Source organism: Centrocercus urophasianus, unplaced genomic scaffold (assembly GCF_019232065.1).
Source record: "Centrocercus urophasianus isolate 14NV4802_14NV808 unplaced genomic scaffold, USGS_Curo_1.0 seq_10, whole genome shotgun sequence".
Lineage (NCBI taxonomy): Eukaryota > Metazoa > Chordata > Aves > Galliformes > Phasianidae > Centrocercus > Centrocercus urophasianus.
This window is the reverse complement of record NW_024884142.1, coordinates 25,574,564-25,596,796: the sequence shown is the minus strand read 5'-3', so window position 1 is coordinate 25,596,796 and position 22,233 is coordinate 25,574,564. Positions and strand designations below refer to the sequence as shown.

Here is a 22,233-nt window from a genome sequence, read left to right as displayed (position 1 = left end):
TTTTCCATACAATCAAAAATCAAGAGATTACAAAACCGAGATATGTGAATAACTGTGTAGAGATTAGTGACATTAACTTGATTTAGTAAAGGTAGCTGAAAGCTGCCGCCATGCATTCAGACAAGAAACACATGATAAAAAACAGTGTAAGTATTGACACAACATGCAAGCGCTTACTGCAAAATAGAAGTGCCACAGAGATAAAAGACCCAACTTTCATAGAATCATAGAATCACAAGGTTGGAAACGACCTATAAGATCATCCAGTCCAACAGTCTTCTCATCACCATTGCCACCACAAGCACTAAACCATATCTCACAGCTCCTCATCTAGATGCCTCTTGAACACTGCCAGGGACAGCAACTCCACCACCTCCTTTTCTTTAATGCAGAAAGATAAATGGAGGTTGGCTGTTCTTTTTTTTCCTTGGGCTGCTTTGGCCAATTCAATCATTTAGAACAGCGATCAGTATTAGAAAAGAGGTCCCGAGTATGAAGAAGAAAGTAAAGGGAACAGGGGATGATCTGCTGCTGCTAATGTTGAGGCTTCTACACAAGTCTACCATCACTGGGAAGTAGGTACAGGAGCAGTGCAGCCATGCAAGCAACCAGTCTGAAGCTGAAAGGAAAAAAGAGCAGAGTTGGGGGCAGCAAACTAGACAGATGTTCCAGCTGTTGCTTGACCTGATAGTCAAAAGATCTGAGTACCATACCTCTGTCCTGAAGCTACTGAGCAACCACAGACAGGTGCTGGGTGTGCATGAACCTGCACCACTGTAGAATTCCTGGAGTGCTCCCATTCATCCAAGATTCCTTTATAATAAGATAGTGCCTCTGTTCTTCAGATGTCAATATTATACTGTGTAAAATGTAAAACATTTAAAAGTATGATTTTCCTGTGCAGTTCAACAGCCTCCGTGAACTCAGAGTACATTCCTGGTGCCAATCATCTACCTAAAGATACTCAACGAGAGTATGCTGGCATAATGCATACTTCCATATATCTTGTGTACTCTATTAACTTCTGGCTATATGGCAGCCATTTTCATGTACAGAGTTAACTGTTCATTATTCCTCCTTTTTTAATTACCCATGGTCTGATGTATGTTATTTTGCATTACAGCAACTGAACTTTTCTTTAACAAAGTTTAACAACTTATCTCCCTAAAAGATTTTGGAAAATACAGATTTGTGAGTCATCCATAGCTTCATTGATATACTGAAAGACTTCTTTGAACAGTGAAGAAATTTTCCTTCCCTAGAATGTTATACTACCAAGAAGCTGCAGCCTTAACATATTCCATGTGTTTTTTAATTCTTCTTTTAATGTTTCAGACAAGGTACTTTGGTGCTGAAAGAAGGCTGACCGGTCTGTTGTTCAAGGATACCCATAAAGCTCATTTCAAAGATAGATCAAATAGTCACATATTGTAACAGCTAGGAAAATTCACTGCAGAATTACTGTTCATTATCTGCTCCTGTTGCTCTCTGCTCAGCTGCTGGTTCCTACCAAACACAGCCTACCTTTTCTTGGATGTTTTCATGTTCTTTCTTGTACTAGGAATTACAGATTCCAGTCTCCTTCATTAGTTGTTACTTAAATGGGAGGTACAGACAGCTTACTATCAAACTTCTTCTGAACTGTCCATCATGAGCAGTCCCATGTTTGTGACTGTATCAGCTGCTGCCATGTGGAAATTTGGAAATTTGAAGTGCAATTAGTGAGAAACAGACAAAAAGAACAAAATGAATATATTGCATGCTGGCAACAGTGTGCTTACATTTACATTAGCCCTTCCTTAGGCTATGTTCTTGGAAAGAAGCTTAAAAGTATTAGCAATACAAATGGAAAATTGTACAAGTATCCACAACTGATGATGTAAGGAATATTAACAATCTCAGCTCACCATCAGTATGCTCAGATTGGAGAGATGAAGTTTATTAAGTGCAATTAAAATTCATATCTGGAGTTAAATAAGAGAAGATTTGACTGCTGGAGTGGAGAGTAAAACACAGAAGAGTTTGCGTTAGAAGGGATCCCACAAATTCATTAAATCCATCCCTCTGTTCGAAGCTGGGACATCTTTGACTTTGGAACAGATTGCTCAGGTAGGGTTCATAACACCTTTTTCTAAGCTGCAGCTTCTGTCTCTTGCCTTCAATCATTTCCCTGTGCACCTCTATGGAGAGCCTGACTCTGACATTTGTGTCCCTTCCCTGGAGGTACCTGTAGACAGTGTAAGTTCTTCCTGAAGCTCTCTCTTCTCCACACTGACCAAACACCCATCCCACCCCTTTTGCTGAGATGGATGCTCCAGTGCCTGTCCATCTGTGTGGTCCTCACATAGGCTCACACTATTATATCCATACTTCTCTTGTATGAGAACCCAAAGCTGTGCACAGTACTGCAGATGCTGTCTCACGAGAGTCGAACAGAGGAAAGAAGAGCCTCCCTTGTCCCACTGGCTTCATTTTTAAGGCCCAGCAGTGGCTGACCTTCCTCACCTGTGACTCATAGCTAGCTCACCATTCAGGATTCCCAGGTCTTTTTCTGAAGAGTTGTTTAATTTCTCAGTTTCTACTGTGTACTGTTAGAAGACATTATGCCATCCAACATGCAGGACTCACTTTTTCCTTGCTGAATTTCATATAATTTTTGTTAGCACATTTCTCCAACATGTCAAGGTATCTCGGACAGCAGCCCCATCCAGCACTGATCTGGTATCATCTATGAACTTTTGAAAGATGCATCCCCTTCCACTGCCAAAGCCATTAATGGGGCTGTTAAGCAGTGTTGTCCCAGTACAAGTGCCAAAGGGATGCACTCTTAAATAACCATCACATTTTCAACCTCTTGTTCCAGCCTTTTTTTTTTTTTTAACCTTGTAATTCATGCAGATAGTCCATATCTCTGCAGTTTAGCTACAGAGAAGCTGCAGAAAGCTGCAGGAGACAAAGTCAAAATCTTGCCTAAGTGAAGGTGAAAGAAATCCACTGCTCTGCTTTCATCCAAAAATTCAGTCATTTTATTTGTAAACGTAATTAGGTTGGTCACTTTTTCTGCCAATCTGTACTTGGCAAATCCATGCTGTTTTCTCCCATCCACCTTTTTCTCCATCATATGCTTGGACACAGCTTACAGAAGGATTTGCTCCTTCTGTAATAATCTTCACAGGGAATGAAGTACAACTAGCTGGCCTGGCTTTCCCCAGCTTTCTCTTCTTGGCTTTCTGCAAGACAGGTATGACATTTGCTGCTGTGGTCACAGGCACTTCCAAACACCACAAGCTGTTGGAGAGACAGAGAACAGCCTTGCAACTGAAAGTTAGCAGTCTGTGTTTCCAATCCCCCACTTCTGAGCTAAGATAATACTGGGTGCACTGCTCCCACAGGCTCCACCAGGAACCACTTTTCCACATTGTCAAATCTTCACTGTTTGATTCCTTCCAGAACTGTGACAGTTAACAAGCTACTTAAGGAGCTTGTCCCTCCCAGGAATGGGTACCTGCCTTTGCTACCTTATTGCATTTCCTCACCTTTTTCTTTTCACTGAAGCAGTATATAAGCCAGGTCTGTGCAGCCACGTCCCAGAGAATAGGGGAGCAAATGGAGAGGTGCTGTCTGAAAGGTTCTTTCACTACAGTCACAGCTAAAAAAGCTTTTGATTGGCTTAACTTTTAGTTACATTATTACATTCTTGAAGCCTATATTCTCTGACACAATACGATATCACGGGCATGATATCAGCTATACATATCGTTTGGCTTTGTGTTCAGGTTTCTTAAGTAATCCCTAAACCACTCTTTCTCTAACATCAGTTGCATTCCACTAAACACATGGAAGGATTGAGAACAGACCTTGCCAGTGTGGGCTGGGCATAAAAACTTCTGCCTTTCTGTTTCCATCATCACTAGGTCAGCCTCAGTCTTCCTTTTCTCTGTTCTGCTCCTATAGAAGCTGCTTCTGAATTCCTGCATATCTTTTACCTGTTTATACTCTGTCCAATCTTTGAATTTCCCAATTGAATCCCTGCATGCCTGGGCATTTCTCTTTTATTCCTGCTGAGTAGCTCATCCCTGCTTCCACCTCCCATATGCTTCATTTCTGCAACTGAGCTCTGAAGTTTCCTATTCAGCTGGTCTGGCCTCTTCACACCTGCATCATGTCCTGCAGACACGAGTGGAAGTTTCCTGCACTTTGAGGGTGTTGTCACTGTACATCAAGCAGCTCTCCTGAACTCCCCTGTCTTTCAGAGTGGCAGCCCTTGAAAACTAACCCACCAGAAATTGTCCTGAGGTCTCCATTGAGAGCCTCTATTGACACTCTAAATCACTATTCTGCTATGTGCCCTTTTTTCTTCCCATCTTCAAATCATATGACTTCCTTAGGAGTAAAGCAGACAAGCCCAATTCTATCAATATTAGATTAGATTAGATCTGATTAGAATCAGATAGGAAGAAATAAAAACAAATGTATGTGATTCAACACATTTATTTTTTTTAAAAAGGATTTTTTCATTTTGATCTGTATTAGTTAAACTGATCCTGAGTTGATGTTAATTTAATTATATAAATTTTACTGTGCTCATCTAGCGCAGTTTCTTTGGCTTCCTTCACACTTTCAATTGACACTTCATTAATGAAAAGGCAAGTAGTATGTTTCTGTTGGTGTTTCTTTCTGTATATTTCATAAAATATGCACCCAAAAGACTCCACTGAATTTGACATTTGTACAAGCTGAGAATCTTGTCTGAATGTTGCTTCGTGAATTCTTGAGATAAGTCTCTGTCTTGGAGCTCTTCAGAAGCTACGTGGACATGGTCCTCTCTCTGGTGCCCTGCTCTGGGTGCCCCTGCTCAAGCAGAGACTGGGACAGATGGATCCAGAGGTCCCTTCCCAACCATTTTGATCTTGTGGTTCAGTGAACAGAGACTCATTGAAGATTTCTGTGTCCAATGTCCACAGTAGCATTTTCTCCTATTATTTTGGGGCAGGTATCTGCTTGATCTTTGTTTTGGGGGCATATGTTGACATTGGAGGATAGATCCTCTTCCAGTGTCATGCTTTCCAAGTTTTGTTTTTAAGTGTCCTGCTCTGCTATGTAGATATGACCTAGAACTCTAAGAACTAAGGGAAAATAAAGGTTTGTGGCTAGACACAAAATTGATTGGGGACCAGCACAGTTCACAGCAAATAAAATATATATATTATGTCCACCTACTCATATTTAATAGCTGCCTTTATGAAAGCTCAACAGTTTAGGGTGTTACCTTCCCTTCTGGGACTCTATTTAGCTGCCAGGTTGAGCTATGACTCCTACCCTACAGACAGGTGACTTCACTCCCACCAGAGCTTCACAACCTTCGTAAAATCTTCCTGGATATTAATTGCATCTTGTTGTAAGAATGAATTGCTCACAGGCTAACACCAAGCCCAGCACCACAACACCCTTGGCCAAGCATTACAAACCCAAGCAAGGAAGCGCAGCATACCTGAACCGCAGCCCTTGTTGGGGATTTCCCTGCCTGTCCTCACGCCAGAGAGATGGCTGTGTGGCAACATCAGTGAGCATGTACAGGGGCTCTTAGAAGACAACCTCAAGGTCCTCTACAAGGTAATGACTGTTTTTCTGTCTCCCAGCATTTAGAAGCTAAAAATCCTCATGTTGTAATGGCTTTTTCTGCTTTTGTTTTGTACAACGCTGTTCTCTTAAAACAGCATTGTTACGCAGGCACCCATCCACTATATGTTCTGTTGAGAGCCCAGCCAACTGAAATGCTTTAGAGCTGCCACTGCATGAAACATACAGGAAAACTCTTGCACTTTTATAAGAAATCTGAAATTGCATTATCCAGTATAGGAAATGTTACATTTTTATGTGTATGGCTTGCCTAGAACTGCTTAGTGGGTGTCCAGGCTCTTTCAAAACAGGGTGCTGTGACCAATGCCCTAATTGACAAGGCCTGAATATCGCACTGGCAGGATAGGTGAGCCATGAGCTTAGATGAGTGAGTGTACCAGATTTAGTTAACCTAAGGGAAATCCCACCATTTTTCCTTGATTCCATTCCAAAGAGCTGGGATTGACACTGCTTTTCTCTAGGCTTGATTTCATCATACAAAAAATGATGTTAATAATGATACCCACTTGTCTCACTAGGGTGCTATATAACAGTGGTTAAACCATTGTTAATAAAATGGTATTCTCCTATGGTGAATACTTCCCGTGATCTTCTGGAGATAGAGCACAGTGAGCCTCTAATGAGGACTGGCTCTCTGCCTCTCTACCAAGAACGTTTGGGTGTTCAGAATACCCCTATTCCAGAGCGAGAGCTTGAATGTGCGCTAGGTTGTGCAGCTTAAGAGACCCAGAGGCTGACACTTCCTTTATGTAACTCATTCACCACAATTCTGTTCTTTTCACATCACACAGATAAGGGGTATGCCCAGCACCAGGCTTACCACCCATACTCCGAGTTACAGAAGCAGCCAAAGTCAGTGTAATAGTGCATATCTTGTGCAATCAGCACCCCTCCGCCTAACGACATTGCTCTAAGAGGCTTCTGCAGGGGACTGTGCCCTACATTTCAGGCCATTACTAGTACAGAAGCAAAGATGCAAAATCATCCCTACAAACAGCTACACGCCTTCAGGTGGCTGACACACCCAGCAGAGTGGGAGCAGTAGCAGTGACACACACCTATGGAAAAGGCTGGATTTGGTAGTTAGCGAGGTGCTGCAGATCTGACTATACATGTTGCTGTCGTTTCAACATAGTGCCCTCAAAACATCAGCTGATAGTTGGGCATCACCATTCTACGGCATGTACACATATGAATCCTTCATTGCAAAAGTGTGTTTGCCACACCTCACAAATGATAGATGCTGTGACAGATATCACTGCAGATAAAAATCTTAGCTGTGTAAAAGTATGAGAAACCCTGTAGAAAAGTATCAGTAGGGCAGAATGTGAGATAGTATGCAGATGGGGTTTTATCATCCTTTTGCCCACAGAACACTTCTTTTTAAAATAAAGTTATGAACTTATACCTGTCAAGTATACAGTGCATCTCATATACTGTGCATTACACATCAGCTTTGTGGTTGGGGAGAAATCTCCCACAGAGGAAATAATTATACGCAAATCTCTTAGAATGGGGCTGGGAAGCATTGACCTAATGTCTCCTCTTCCAAACCAGCACAGAGCAGGAACAGCTTGAGCTGAACGCAGCCCAGAACTGTGGGCCAGAACCTCTACTCACTGTCCAGATTTGCAGTCAACAGGCTTAGCTCTGCAGTGTGAATCTGCAGAGTTCTGCCCTCATTGGGCAGAAAGGAGGAGAAGAAATGTCTGTGTGTATATCACATCCTCTGCAAAACGAAATTGTATTTCTGTCACTAGGAATTCTTTCTGTTGGATCTGGCCATTCAGTGATTAAGCTGCAATATTGAATATATTTAAATTTTGATTCCAGATACAGCCACAGCAAAAATGGTTAAGATTTAAAACTTACAGTTGATACAGGCCAGAAAATAAATTCATTGTTGCTGCGGGCAGATGCAAGTTAGGCAGAACTCAATGGGAACTTACATCAAAGGTTAATTTTGGCCAAAGTCCTCACTGAGTACTAACATCTCTTGATACTTTCTCCAATACATCACTCCAATATATTTGCTTTGGAAAAATCTGTTTTGAAGCAGTAAAATCTGCAAGAGGGCAGATGGCATTAAGCAGACTTTAGAATACAAAAAGCTGAACACATTTCAGATCCTGAAACTGACGATTCCCTTCATAAAAGCTGTGAAATCCCTGTTACCCCACCTCAAATTATAGATGTAGCAATGTTTGTTATTAATTAACAAACAAAATTAATTAGTGTTGAAAGAGACATTGTTGGTATTAATGTTATTTTAAAAAATTACGGTTGTTTTAAAAATTGTCTCTTTAAACTTGTATAGTATACAAAAGGCCTTAAACCAGCCTCTGTATTGAAGCAGATAGCAGCTGTGCTATTGCATAAGCAAATATTGAATTCTGTACTTGTTGATTCAAAGATCAGAGAGGCTTATTTGGCATAGCTAGCCATCTTCACAAGAAGGCTTTGATGCAAGGAGCATACAAATTAACAGGCTTTGTATGGAAATTCTGTATTTGCTGATTTATTTCAGTTTTTCCCTCTTAAAACACTTACGAAATCAAAGGAGAAATATGACAGTTCAGTATTTAAAATATGTAAATCACACATATTTCTGAAGTTAAGGTTTTTTGAACGATTTTAGTTTGGCTATGCTTTACACATAAAATATTTTGTATACATTCTTTACTGGTAAATGAGTGAGTTGTATCCTGCGCATGGCCTAACATGTAGATATATCAAAATTGATTCAATGACTCTTATGACTCTTTTCCCCACTGGCAAAGTTCTTGGTTATTATGATTTTCTTTGTAGCTAAGGAAAGCTCTTCACTTCTGTTTATATCTTTTGGTGAGCTATCTGGAGGAAATCACTGGTGACAACACACGAAGTTCCATCTGCATTCTTCCTCATATACCTCATAAAGATTATCCAGCACATCTGTATGTCACTTTCCCCTCACAACAAACTCACTGCTAACCTGAAGTGAACCTCAAGTCTGAAAACATTTGATAATTGCCGCAGCATTTGCTCATTCATCAAATACTGCAATAGGACATACTTCCCTGAAATTCATGAATGTGAAAAAATGCTTTTTCATGATCACTGATCGTCTGGACTTTGAAACAGAATCTCAGAATCCCAGAAGGTTTTGCATTGGCAGGGACCTCTGGGTCCATCTGGTCTAAGGCCTGTTCAAGCAGGGTGTCCAGGACCGTGTCCAGGTAGTTTATGAAGATCTCCAAAAAGTACAACCTGTGCTCAGTCACCTGGACAGTGCAGAAGTGTTTGCAGACATTTAGAGGGAACCTCCTGTATTCCCATTTGCCTCTTTTCCTATCCCTGGGTACCACTGAAAAGAGCATTTTGTTTGCACCCTCCCTTTAGGTATTTACAGGCATTTATGAGATTCTGGATCTCCTTCATGCTGAGCAATTCTGCTCTTTCTGCCTTTTCTTGTAGGAGAGATTCTCCACTCTTCATCATCTTAGTGGACATACACTGGATTCTCTTCAGTATGTCTATGTCTCTGTATTACTGGGGAGCCCAGAACTGGCCACAGCACATCATGTCTAGCCTTTCCAGTGCCGAGCAGGATCACCTTCTCTGACATGCTAGCAATGCTTTGCCTAATGAAGTCCATAATGCCACTAACTTTCTTTGTGACAATGCTGGTTCATGTTTAGCTTGGTGTCTGCCAGGCTTTTTCATAGAGCTTTTTTTTATCTGCGTGGTCCGCAGCACATACTGGTGCCTGACAATGTTCCTCCCCAGATGTTTCTGGTGTTTCTCCCAAGGTAACATTTATATTGTTCTCCATTTTTATCATGAAGAAGGAGAAAATGGCTTGAAAGTTCTGAAATATCACATTGGTTTTTTTTTAGCAGAAAGGTCTGGAAGGAATAAAAAGTTTGTGTCTTGGGGTATAAGCATGCCTCTAATAGCAGCTGGGAGGAGACTTTCCTTGGAGCTAGCTATCCCACAACTTCCTGTCACCTTTTGCACCTTTCCTGAAGCAATCTGGCTCTCCTGCTGTCAGCACAAGTATCCTGAAGTGCTGGACAAGTGGCTGGAGCTTAGCTGGGCATTCATCCACTCCTTTGGGGTTGAGTGAAACAGGCCTTCCTTTTCCAAGAAGAAATTTGCTCATCTGAGATGTCAGGTTTTAGGAATGTGTGGATTACATAGGTACCAAGTAGAAGATGACAGAACTGGCCAATTAATGGTATTAAAAAGCCATCTTTTTCTGACTACCATTTTGCAGATTTCCTTGCATGTTACTTTGATGCTCTGACTTTGGTTGCCTTCCTCCTTCTCCTCTAAGGGGAGGACATTGTTCTCACCTGTGTTAGAGCCAGCACATCTAGCTGGGTGCACAAACACAGGAAACAAGCTGAGGTGTGTTTGGATGCCTTCAGACCCAGACCTAATTTTAAAACCGTGTTTGCATTCTCTCAGGTTGAAAGTTAAACTAGTGAGAATAGTTAGCCATATATGAAATTACATCTTTTAGCCAGTGTCAGTCCTTCAAGCACAAGGGAAGTTACTCTGATCAGAGTGATCATCTTCTCCCTGCTGTCCATTCTCTGTAGTTCTGTTGTTGCTGTTTTTCAAGGCTTAATTGCCTTGTAAAGTTGTGTATGTGCAATCATATTGCTAATACAAAGAAAGCAATTGCAACAAATTAAAATGCATTTAAAATTAAATAGATGAAGCTCTGAAATGTATCATATAAATATTTCTTATATTATAATTATTTTTTTCATGTTAATTGTGCAAAAATACATTCATGGAATAAATATATAATCATTCTAATAACAAAGTAGGCATATCTATATTATAATACAAATAATAGCTATTATGAACATGTATTAATATTGCTAATATGCCTTGTTCCTTTTTATTCCTTGGTAGGCTGTGGTTCTTTACTCTCTGTGCCAGTGCACTGTGCTCAATTCACATCTTGCCTGATATCAGGGATAGTAGGGGACTCATCTTTGGGATGCTGCGTAATTCAGTAGCCCATTCTGTTTCAAACATTCATTCAAGATAAATGCCAGTGTGAGGATCACAACTTGTTCTTCTGGTTTCCTTTTGATTTAAGAGATAACATTAAAGAAAATCCAAATCCTTGCTTTAGGTGATGCCCAACACACAAGTTTCTAACTGTTCGACAATAAGCTGCAGCAGTTTCACCTGAAGGCGGCACAGGAACAACAGCAAACACTTTGCTGCCTTCCTGCAAGCTGGGAAGCAGGTTGGTGTTTTCTGTGCCCTACTCACTGACAGATCCACTTCAAAGCTTCCACCAGGCCTTCTGCAGAGATCAGCACCATCAGAATAGAACATAATCAAAGTCAGTATCGTCTACGCAGAATTTTGACTGACTTTTTCCTCATGAGAAAAGTAGCTGTCCATACAGGTTGGTATATGGCAACCTTGCTTCAGCTCCAACTTTCAAGCAGCAGTGGGATAAACCAGGCTGCCATCACGATCGAGACCTCCAGGAGTTGATATATCTCTTCTTTCTCTCTCCAGAGCACGCAGTCCCAACTCTCAAACAGCTGTTGGCATCCAAGCTGCAAAGGCAACAGACCTCATCATGGGGAAGACAGCAATGGCTAGCATGCCTCTCTCATCCATAACACTGGGACCACAGCTGCCAAGGCAGTACAGGAACCAAGTTGATGGTGACTCACCCAGGCAGGAGGAGTGCAAACCATGCTCACAGAGACCAAGTGACAAGTGACACATGGTAACAGTGTACTGGGGGAGGAAGAGGTAGATACCATCTGATCTACTGTCTGCCAGAAGGAAAAGCTCGCAACACGGGCGGAGAAGCTCTCCTCCAGTCCCTCAGTGAGGAAACCATTCCCAAGCATGTCATCTACGCTACGTGGATCATAGGAGAGAGAGAGACAAGTTGGCAGGAGATAAGAAGGAAAGGGTGTCAGGAACATCTGGTGCACCCACATCAGGCAGAGAGCTTGTTTGTTTGGGCTGAAGTGCTGGGTGCAGAACAGTCTCACCAGCCTTTGCCATAGGAGCTTCTTCTGCAGCCTTCAGAGATAGACTGGGTGGGCAAACCCCTCTGAGCCAAGAAATAACCATAAAAGCTCTTGGGGAAGAGGTGGACGAGGCATGTGGGTGGGAGACATGCTTTGATGGCAGGCAGAGAAGTGTGGGTGTGCTGCTTTGTTACGGCAGTGCCACCAACAGCCCATCAGCAGTGGATGGGATGATGGTGAGGTTTCTTGGAGTAATGGTGAGCTTTCTTGGGGAAAGCTGTAAGGCCCACACCTTCATGCCAGCAACCTGAGGGGGAGTGGGTACGGCTCACACAAGTGCCTCAGTAAGGAGTATTGGAACAGGCTGCACAGGGAGGTGGTGGAGTCACTGCCCCTAAGCAAGAAATGCGTAGATGTGGCACTGAGGGACATTGTTAGCAGGCACGGTGGAGGAGGGCTGACTGTTGAAGTAGACGATCTTAGCAGTCTTTTCCAACATTAACGACTTTATGATCCTAAGAGGAGAAAGACGGGATAAAGAAAGTAAAAGCTGAATGACATATTTATTCCTCCGACCAGTTAAAAAAACGATCGATTAGAGAAAGAAAAAGAAAGGCAAGACGAGACGCGGCCGCCCATCCCGGCCATGCACCTGCTCCCCGCAGCCGGGGGCCGCCGTGCGCCTGCGCGCAGGGACCGATGCTCCGCGGCCACTGCGCCGCGCCCCCCCGCCTCCTCTCCGCCCGCCTCCGCCTCCTCGCCCTCCTCCCTGCCCGCGGGGCACGGGAGCCGGTGACGGGAGCGAGGCGGAGTCTAGAGGGAAGATACCGAGAGATAGAGATTTAAATCACATCCCCGGCTGTAGAAGGGCAGCAGCAGCAGCAGCCCCGGCGCAGAGGCACGGACGCAAGCACCGAGGACAGGTCTGCCGGCTCCGCCGCTGCTGCTGCTGCTCGCCATGGGTGCCGCCGCCGCCGAGCCCCCCCGCGCCGCGGGCCTGGTGTCCAGCGTGCTGAACGACACGCTCGAGTTCTACCGCTGGACCTGGAGCATCCGAGGTAACGCGCCAGGCCGTGTCCCGCGCCCACCGCCCCGAGCCCCCGCTGCAGCGCCGCCGTCGCCATCGACGCTCCGCGCCCCCCGCCCGCGGGCACTGTCGCGCTCAAAATGGCTCCGTTGCCACGGCGACGCGGCGCGGCCGAGGGGTCGGGACCGGCTCCTGCCGGGGTGCCCGGGCGCGTCCTCTGAAGGCGCGGGGGTTCGCGATCCGTTTTAATCCCCCGAGGCACGGGCGGTCTCGAAGCCGCGAGGTGAAGGGCTGCCTGCGGGCCGGGGGTGCCGCTTCTCTGGCCGCGAACCTTGCAGCGGAACCTCCCCGGGCGGCCGCGTTCTTCTGGGGTCCCTCGGTTTCCTCCGGAGCTCCGGCGGCCCGGGATGTGCGCGGCAGCCGGGAGCCCTCTGACAGCATCCCTCGCGCTTTGCAAATGGTGGAGTTCAGCGATTCGGCGAGGAAATGGCTGTTACCATCGCTGCGGCAGCGTTTCGCTTTGTATTAAGTGCGTCGGGGGTCGTTCTGCTGTATTCCGATTTCAGTGTGCTCAGTTTTCATATTGACACCCAGCATGGAAGATGCTGAAGGAAGAGGAAATGCCTTGAGAGTCGGTATGGGGGCAGCAGATGAGGCAGTAAGTCACCAGCTGACAGGTAGCTCTGCAGGTACTGCTGCGTGTCAATGGCGGCCTCAAGCTGGTCAGTGAAACGAGTGGAGTAGAGTTTCTGTTCATTGCTGCCATGAGTGGGCCTGCGCAGCTGACAGAACAATAGCACCTCTCTGGATGTTTCCATCGTGTTTTAGTTGACTGCACAGTGATGAGCTCTAGACTAGTTAGATGTAAGCCTACAATTGCATGGAGCACTCTGGAGCAAATGTTTCTGGCAGGCTGCTAACGGGAAGCGTGCAGCCTTGGTTTGGGCCGGGAGCTCATACTGCATCAGCAGTCGTTGCTTCTCTGCCCCCCTCTGTTTTGCCATCTGCCAAATAACAAACTGATCTTATGTCATAGGTGCAGAGGCTTGCTTTTTTTCTCCTGAGCTGCCTTCCCAGTCTATCCACTGGGTCTTACCGTATTTTAAAAATTATTAAACCTATATGCATATTCGTTTCGTCTTTACTTGCAGCCTGTGAGAATATGAGATCAAATGAAAATGCTTGCAGCAGCAGTAAGTTGTCAGCTGTCAGTGCCTGCTCTGCCTCTTGCTGCATACAGTTTTTGTAGGTTCCCAGGTAATGCATTCCAGCCCATTAAGAGCATTTTTGGGTGGATGTAAATACAAATATGGTTACTAAGTTGATATCCTTATATCCTTACTTGCTTTGTTTGGAAGAGAGTTTCAAGTTCTCGTATGTTTCCTGAACTTCAAATGCTTTATTTAAATCTGTATACAGACTATGTGTGTTGTAAGGAAAAGAAGGGAAGTATGAAAAAAATGAAGTTTGTCTAAGGAAGGTAAAGATAAGTTACTTACATTGGCACTACATGTTGAGCAAACTTTTGTTTCCTCTTTCGCTACTTAAGAGCACCTTAAGTGGTAGGATGTTCTTGTGATGCTTGTAGAGCATGCTCAAGTCCTTGCTAATCCTATGCAAAACTTTTAAGTTATTACACTAAGATCAGTAGCGTTGCTGTTAATGCAGGAATCCTCTATAATGAAGTGCATTAACTGCATTTGGCATAAGAGACTGAGAGTTTTTGTTCGTGTTCTGAATTTCGTGGTTCCATGCAAAGACAGTTTTGGACAGAGCCTAAGTCACATTGTACTCATATTACCACCCTTGTTTATACCCAGCAGTCTGTAAAAACAAGGTCCTGCTGTACTTACGACCAGGTGTGGGTATGTGAAATGTAGCATCATATCATGCAATTACCATGTAGCTCTGGATAAGAAAGTGCCATTATTGCTATCTAATAAAATCATCTTTTAATGTCAAAGTTTGGCTAAAATACTCTCTCAGTTTGCAGCTTTTCTGCATGTGTCTTCATTCAGAACAAGGTATTGTATCCATTTGTCATCTTTGAGTGAATGTGCGCTAAGATCATGAATTTCACGCTGTTGTGTGAATTCACCTTTGTGTCAAGAGTGGCAGTGATGTTGCTCAACAGCCAACACAAATTATGGCATGCAAGACCATTGCCTAACATTCAATATCATTAAATAAAAAACTATACCACGCAGCAAAGTTGCTCAAGAAATGATGCCATGCAATAGCATTACACAATAAATCATACTGAAACACTACTACACAGCAAAATTACACAATGAAATGTGAAGAAATTTTATTCCCACTACAACTCCTACACAAAGGCTTCTCATTCATATAAAACCAAAATTATTTGTTCTCCAATACTTGCTTCCATCTTCTGTTGGATGCCTAGATCTGTCTTTCTCTCTGATCTCCATGCACAAATAGATTGTCTTGCCAGCAGATGTTTTCCTCTGTTGTCCCATAGTCCTGTGATGGGACTGTATGTAACTGCCAGAATATCCCACTGAGTACTGTGTTGCTTCAGTTTTATGCAGTAAAGATTTGGTCTTTTTCCACCTTGCTCTGTGATGTTTAAAAAGCAGCCAACCCTTTCTGAGGTCAAAAAGATATCTGATAAATCCTGTTTCTTTTGTTTGCTTGTTTGTTTTTTAATATGTCACAGATTTTAGTATTAAGCATTCTATCCAAAGCAATTGCGATTGGGCTTGGAGTTTTTTTTCTTCTTGTTTTGGTGGGTTTTTTTGGTTTTTTTTTTTGGTTTTTTTGGGGTTTTTTTTTTGTTTGTTTGTTTGTTTTGTTCTGTTTTGTTTTGGCTTTGTGCTTAATCTTGTATGGTTAACAACAGTCTGCCTTTTCCTCCATATTTATTATTCAAATATATTTTCAGCCTTAGCAATACTTAAATGTGTTTTTACTCTTGCTAATTTATTTAAAATACACATTTTCTTCTTCTCTTCTTTGACAGTCTTTTTAAACACCTCTTCATGAAAACCTAAAATCCATTGTCAGCGTATCTGCATCTGAGAAGGCTGAAGGAGATCATTTAGGAAGCCATACATTTTAAAGGGAGGCAGAAATGGCAAAAACATTATCAACATTACTAAGGGATAAAAAAAGGTTGTTGGGGGAACAATTATTATCAGGAAAGATGATCTAGGAAATTCCATGCCATTATTCCTGTAAGGGCATGGGAGCAGGAATGTGTAATAGATAGGGCAGGGCTTCTTCTTTCTTCTGGCTCAGATAGCTGGTTGGGGTTAGATCTGGGCAGGAAGGATTAAGGGTATGATTAGATGACTGAGCAAATGACTTAAAGGGAGGTTCCAGGCTGAGTCCAGGAGAACTATTAAGATGAATAACTCAGGACAAAATCCAAGAAAGAATGTGGAAATCTCAAAACATGGTTGAAGAGACTGTTGACACTCAGGGAGGAGGAGTAGGAGACTGGCCTGAAAAGGAAGTGTGTGAAACCCATTATCAAAAAGAGGTATTTTAGGGGAATGAGTTAATTTGAATGTGCTGAGCTAAATAACAGAAGGATTTACGGACTTTGGGTGAGAATTATTGTTCTTGGAACTCCAAGTTAAAAGAAGGCAGGGCTAGCCCAGGCCATGTGCGACTGCTTTGGAACAGCACTTATTTACAGCTGTTGCAGTTAATAAGATTAGAGTTTTTCCATCAAGAGGAAAGAGAGGCAAAAGATGCTGCTTAGAGAACCAGTGGAAGTTTACACCTTATTCAGGAGTGACATCAACTGTATCAGTTGGGCCAGAAGTGTAAGGGCATGAGGATAGGGGATATGGGGGAAACTCACAGCTACTTGCATTTACAGTGATCTGGTGGAGCTGCTCTCATGGAACTCTAATTGCTGTAAAATCTTGTGCTGGGAAGGTCTTGAGACTACAGCTTTATGTGAGGAATCTATCCTAGTTTGTTTTTCAGCCCATGGAAAAGAACTGGAAGAAAGCACGTTTCTTCTTCTTCCCTTATTCTTTACCCCATGGAGAAAGTGAAAATGGCCAAATGATCCTGGATATTTATGCCTGGAGAAAGTTCATTGAGGTGGTTGGCAGAACAGTGGATTTATCAGAGTGAAAGCAGTATATTGTTGTATTGGAGTATTTGTCCCAGAGCTGGAAGCCAGAAGCATCCTGATGAAAGTTCTTCAGAAACTGAAGGTGGGGAGAGAGATAGAAGAATGAGACAAAAATTCTTGCAGTCTGCTTCACAGAAGGGAAACAGAATGTGCTCGTAAGTTTTTGGAGCATCAGACTTGGTGATTTGGACAGTACTTGATTTGCAAATGCAATTTTCTTCTCAAATAAACAGTTTTTTGATCTGTGACCATGACTGTAAAACAAGGATTAGGCATGGGAAGACTTAGACTTCCTTGTAAAACAGGGAAGACCAATGCCAGAAACTATAGAACTGGGTAAGTGTAATTTGGTTTGGCTGCCTTGGGGCAGAAGCAGCACTTAGAGAAGTTTTTTGCAGAAGTAAAGAATGCTGAAGGCTAGAGCACGTGAATCCACTGTCAACCAAACCAAAGAATAGAGCATCCCAATTTGCTTCATTTGCATTTCATTAAGCATCCTTCTTAACTGCCAGTGAAGGAACTTATTTGACGTAAAAAAACCAGCTATTGCTTTTTTTTTGGGGGGGGGAGTTTTTTACTGGGTGTTTGAGGGAAGTTTCACCCATGTTTCATCACCAGAAGATATCAAGTTGCAGAATTCAAAGGAGAGCTAATCAGAGCAAAACAGGTGCAAGAACATTTGGAAATGGAGCATAATTCAGAAAAGTGTGTTCCTGAAGTGGAAGCTCCCATTCAGAGGTTTTGGATCACCAACCTTGAAGAAGTGGAGCCTTAGGGAGTAGCCTGAAGTAAGGCTAATGATGTGAGCAAGAAGCTGAGTTGTAAAAGGAAGACTCCTCTTTCATAAAATGAAGAAGTGATAAACTGCAAGTCTCAGCTCCAGCAGAGAGATGAAACAAGAAAAAGGCCTTCAGAGCACCTGTAAGAATGTGATACAAAGTTCTGTTTGATTTATGAAGTTAGTGTTAAATAAGACAATACTGCTAAAGCAGTTTCCTTAAAAATGGCTGAAAAACTAAACAGAATTTAACCAAGCTGATTGCATGACCTTGGTATCTACTGTAGCTAGTCCAAATGACATTTAAAATTACCGCACACCATGAACCACTGTTATGGAGCTCTTGGCAGATCACATTTCTCAGCTGAGGCCACGTGCCATCAGTGAGGTGCAAATCAGAACATTGTGCAGGAGCCTTACACTGCAACAGGAGGGAGGGAGCTCTCAAGCAGTTGAAATGTCTGTGGTGTGAAGCAGAGTCGTTCATCTCGGGGACAGCACTGGTTGCGTACATTGATGGAGCCCAGGAATTGAAGTGTTGTTTGTAGGTGGTTGTCTCTGATTAGTGGAACTTGACTACAGATTGATTGTGGTAGTCATTCTATATTTATGCTGTGCTCAGGGTTATAGTTATTGTGATGGCATTCAGAAGAGGTTGTATCGAACACAGCTCTGTGTTGAAACCAGGAAAGACTGTCAAAGGCAACTTAAGGACAACCAGTAGAGGAAGAGGTAGGTTAGAGATGCTTCTAAGGACTTGAAGATCAAGGGCCATGAGATGTGGGTGAGGCAAGATTCTACTTTTGCCAGTCCAGACAGGTTTTTGGAGTCATTAGATTCACATGGAAAGAATAAGGAGCGTTGAGATGAAAGATGGATGAGTGAAAAGGCTCCAAGCAGACACTGGGAAAACTTTGTGAGGAAGAATTTGCTGGGATGCAACATTAGGGGGAAATGGCTGTAGTGTGTGCTGTAGAGCTTTTGAACTGGGAAAAACTGGGGCTGAATGATAATTCATTTAGCTAAAAAGAACTGGCCACAGAAAGAACAAGCTATCTGGCTTCTTGAGAGTGTTGGTGTGATCAGAGTGTGCCTGGAGCGTAGAAGTTGGGACAGTGTGCTTGAAAGGGCTTTGGACAGTGAACTGCTGTGCTATGGGGCTTTCAGCCTGTATTTTATTTAAAACAAAGCTGAAGCTATCATGACATTTAATAAGGAATTCACTTTAGTGTGTGATACAGACTGACCTCCTTGGCAAGATATAGACAGATAATAGCTAGTTTCTTGATCTTATTTAGGTGTGATGTGTAACTGTGCTTAATTTTGTCAAGACGTGTGTGCTTTTGAGCATATGGACTGCAAGGAATTTTGGCATTTTTTAGACAGAAATTAAGGTGGGTATGAGGCTCATCCTGCTGATGGTCAGAAAGCAGTCCTATGAGAATTCTCAAGACTGCACCCAGTAGAGCAGGAAAAGTGATATATAGCTGCAAGGCAAGCCCAGAGCTACAGTGCGCTATGTGCTTTGTATTAAATCCCACTGTGTGAGCTTGGATCTCAAGATAAACATGAGGTAGTTTACCTTTCTTTCACAGAAGGTGTGAGGTAACAAACTATGTCAATTTGGCTTGCGTTTATTGCAAAACAGTGTCAGACTTATGGGCACTGACTGCTCTGGGTTGTGGTGAGCTACTCACTTACGTGCCTAGTGCTCAGCTCTTTTCTTCATGCACTTGGTTTTAGTGGCCTGATCCTTAAGTCCTGCCTGTGAATGTTCTCTCTTGGTGGCATTGTGTCGGCTTGTATGGTGAGCTCCTCACCTGGTTCACTCCCTCCATCCACCTCCCACATGCACTTCTCTGTTTCATCGTAACCTTGAGTTCTGACAGTTTGGTTTATATCCATCTTGTTTTCCTCTTCCCTTTATCTCTTCCTGCATTTCTCAAAACTGCCTTTTTTGTGTCTTGTACGTATTATGCTTCAGATATTCTGATTGAGAACACTGAGAGTATTTTCCTCTGGGTTATTTGCTTTTTTTCCTGAATGTGAATATCATTTCCTCATATCCCACTGCCAGTTACAGCAAGTGTGAGTGATTGCTCTGTTGATGGTTATAAAATATTGCTGTAAGAAGACATTTGTAGCCCATTTCTTTCATCTAGCCAGTAAATCTTGTCTTTGCAAAAAAAAAAAAAATATATTGTGTCCTTCTATTCCTATATCATAATTATAATACTTCCTTTTAAGATGGTTTAATATACCACTCTATAGGAAAAAATAAAAAAGAAATACAGGTGCTAACTTGAATAGCTGGGCTGAAAATAAGAGACTGTTTTATTGTATTTTCTGGGCTTGCATGTAATACTTAATATTTTGCTAGGAACAAATGCATCCCTTTGAAGTACTTCACGCAGAGTGCCCTGATAGACTTTGATACTTAGGCCAGATTTTCTTTTATATACTGCCTAACCACTGGGTCAGTGATCTATGAATTTTTGATCAAGGGTGAGAAAGTATTTCAGAAATCATCAAAGTTTAGATCTGGGGACCATATGTGACCGTGAAAGATAACCATGAAAAGCAGAGAGACTTAATTGTGGCAGTCGTTTGGATATGGCATTACATAGCAGCCAAACTCATTGTTTTTTCTACTCGTATACTTAGTGAAAGACTCCGATATTTATAACTGTTCTGAACATCTTTAGGCAGGAGAACACTTTCTTGTTCAGTTTACATTTTCAAAAACAACTTTTCCAGAATTGTTATTTTTTTTCCCCTGGATTTGTCATTGCTGATATTGAAAGCATGTTGAGGCTTATAGTGTTATTCTTCTGTGAGGGATTCTTTTGTGGAGGCAGATGTACCAACAGAAGACCTGCTATACCTCACTACTGTAAACTTTACTTCTGCCCTTGAATTTGGAAGATAAGAGCTAATGCATTTTAATATCTTCTTATGCAGTTGTACTCCAAACAAACTTTTGACCTTGTTTATCCTTCTACAACAAAGTTAGTTAGCAGCACCCTCGTGCTGATGCAAACCAAAGCAGGCAGTTTTATCAGCAGGATTTATTGTGCAGCTCCTTGCAAATGTTCTCTGGTATCTGTTTTTTTTGGTTGTTTGTTTTTTTTTTTTAAATAGATTTCACTTGCCATTCCTGGTCCTCCGACATGTTTGCGCACTGCATCTAGGAGTCTCTAAATACTCATCTGAAATCCCAAATCATTCTTAGTTATGAGAACAACAGTGTAAGTTGTTTGCAGTCGCTGTGTTGTTAAGCAACTGTATGCTTCTGCTGTGTTAGCATATCAGCAAGATATTTCAGTGCTGCACTTAATGTCCCATTAGTGCTGAGTGTGTAACTTCTCTCTACAGTGGGTAAGGCCTTGCAGAGATTTTAATTTAAAGGATTATTAATAACAGTTAATTTTCAAGGATGTTAGCTTCTGTCTGAGGGAATCTAATATAGATCTGTCTATGGAGAAAATCTGTTCTGCGGTCATCTACCCTTTGCCATTACAAAAGCCCCAGTTTGTACTAGGTGGGCCAATACTCCAGTCTGCTATTGCAACACTGAATGTGTGTACATCGTATGCTTGTATGACTGCTTACTAATACTCTAATACTCATGCAGGTATTTTAATTGTACTAAAAGATAGAACATGGTTTAAAGAGAAGTTCTGATAAGGAAAACATTGCAGAAGAAAATCTTTTCAAAGTATATTTCATGCTGCACATATTTCTGTAGAAATAGAGAGACATGCTTGATCACAGCACTGTGTACCTAGTTCATAAAATTGCAGCCTGTGCTTTTTGTTTGTCTATTTTGTTTTTTGTTCTGTTTGCATCTGTATCTTGTAACCTTTCAGGAAAGGCATGCAGGTGTCACTGCATTGGGAATGTATCTTGCTTTTGTGATGGTGGGGAAAGTCAGATTTGACAAATGAATGAAAACAAGCCTTGAGGGCTTATTATCTTGCACATCTTGTGTAAGCTTTAGCAAGGATTACATTTTTATTATTCCTTGAAGCAGAGTTTTTGTAGTCCCCACGAGTAATCATAATCAATGGAGGAGGTAAATAAAAAATAATTGGAACAAGGCAGTCTTGTTGACTTGAAAATCCTGATGAAATGCTGAACTGATGTGACTCCTGAGCTTAATTTCATTTCAATCTTTGCCTCAAGAGAAGTGCATCCTCTAATTGCTGTGCACAGGCTCAAAGGTGGCATGATACTAGCAGCTGAGTTATAGGAGTCCCAAGAAGACTAGGATGCTACTTACAATACCAGTTACACTACACCTGACCTTATAACAACAAAATGGGATTATGCATCCTGTTACTTTAATGGGAGTTTATGAAATATGCACGTTGCCCTGATGTTTAGTAGCTGCAGGAGATGTTCTTCATACCTGTGTGGTATCTTGATTTTGTATTAGGTTCATGTATTGCTGTGTATAGTTTTATATTAGGATAAGTTGTCAATTGCAAAGCCCTGAAGTACAAAGGAAAACCACAGTTTGTTGCATGCAGTACCTGTTAGCCTTGTCTATACCTCTTTTGGTTTGGGCAGGCACCTCTAATTTCTGGATGAAACAGTATTTAGTTTTGCCTGCAAATTTCTAAAATCTATTTTTGTTGGTGTTTTTTTTTTTGGGGGGGGGGGGGGGGGG

The 22,233-nt window shown here is 42.3% G+C and overlaps 1 protein-coding gene across 1 annotated transcript in view; it reads left to right on the top strand.

The window, feature by feature from the left end:
* Positions 1-12,600: 12,600 nt before the first annotated feature.
* The window catches only part of ELOVL4 (ELOVL fatty acid elongase 4), a 32,216-nt gene continuing 22,583 nt past the window's right edge, over positions 12,601-22,233 (top strand). Inside the window, exon 1 of the mRNA XM_042820754.1 lies at positions 12,601-12,700. Within this exon, the coding sequence (XP_042676688.1) occupies positions 12,601-12,700 (100 nt within the window). The remainder of the gene's footprint in view (positions 12,701-22,233) is intronic.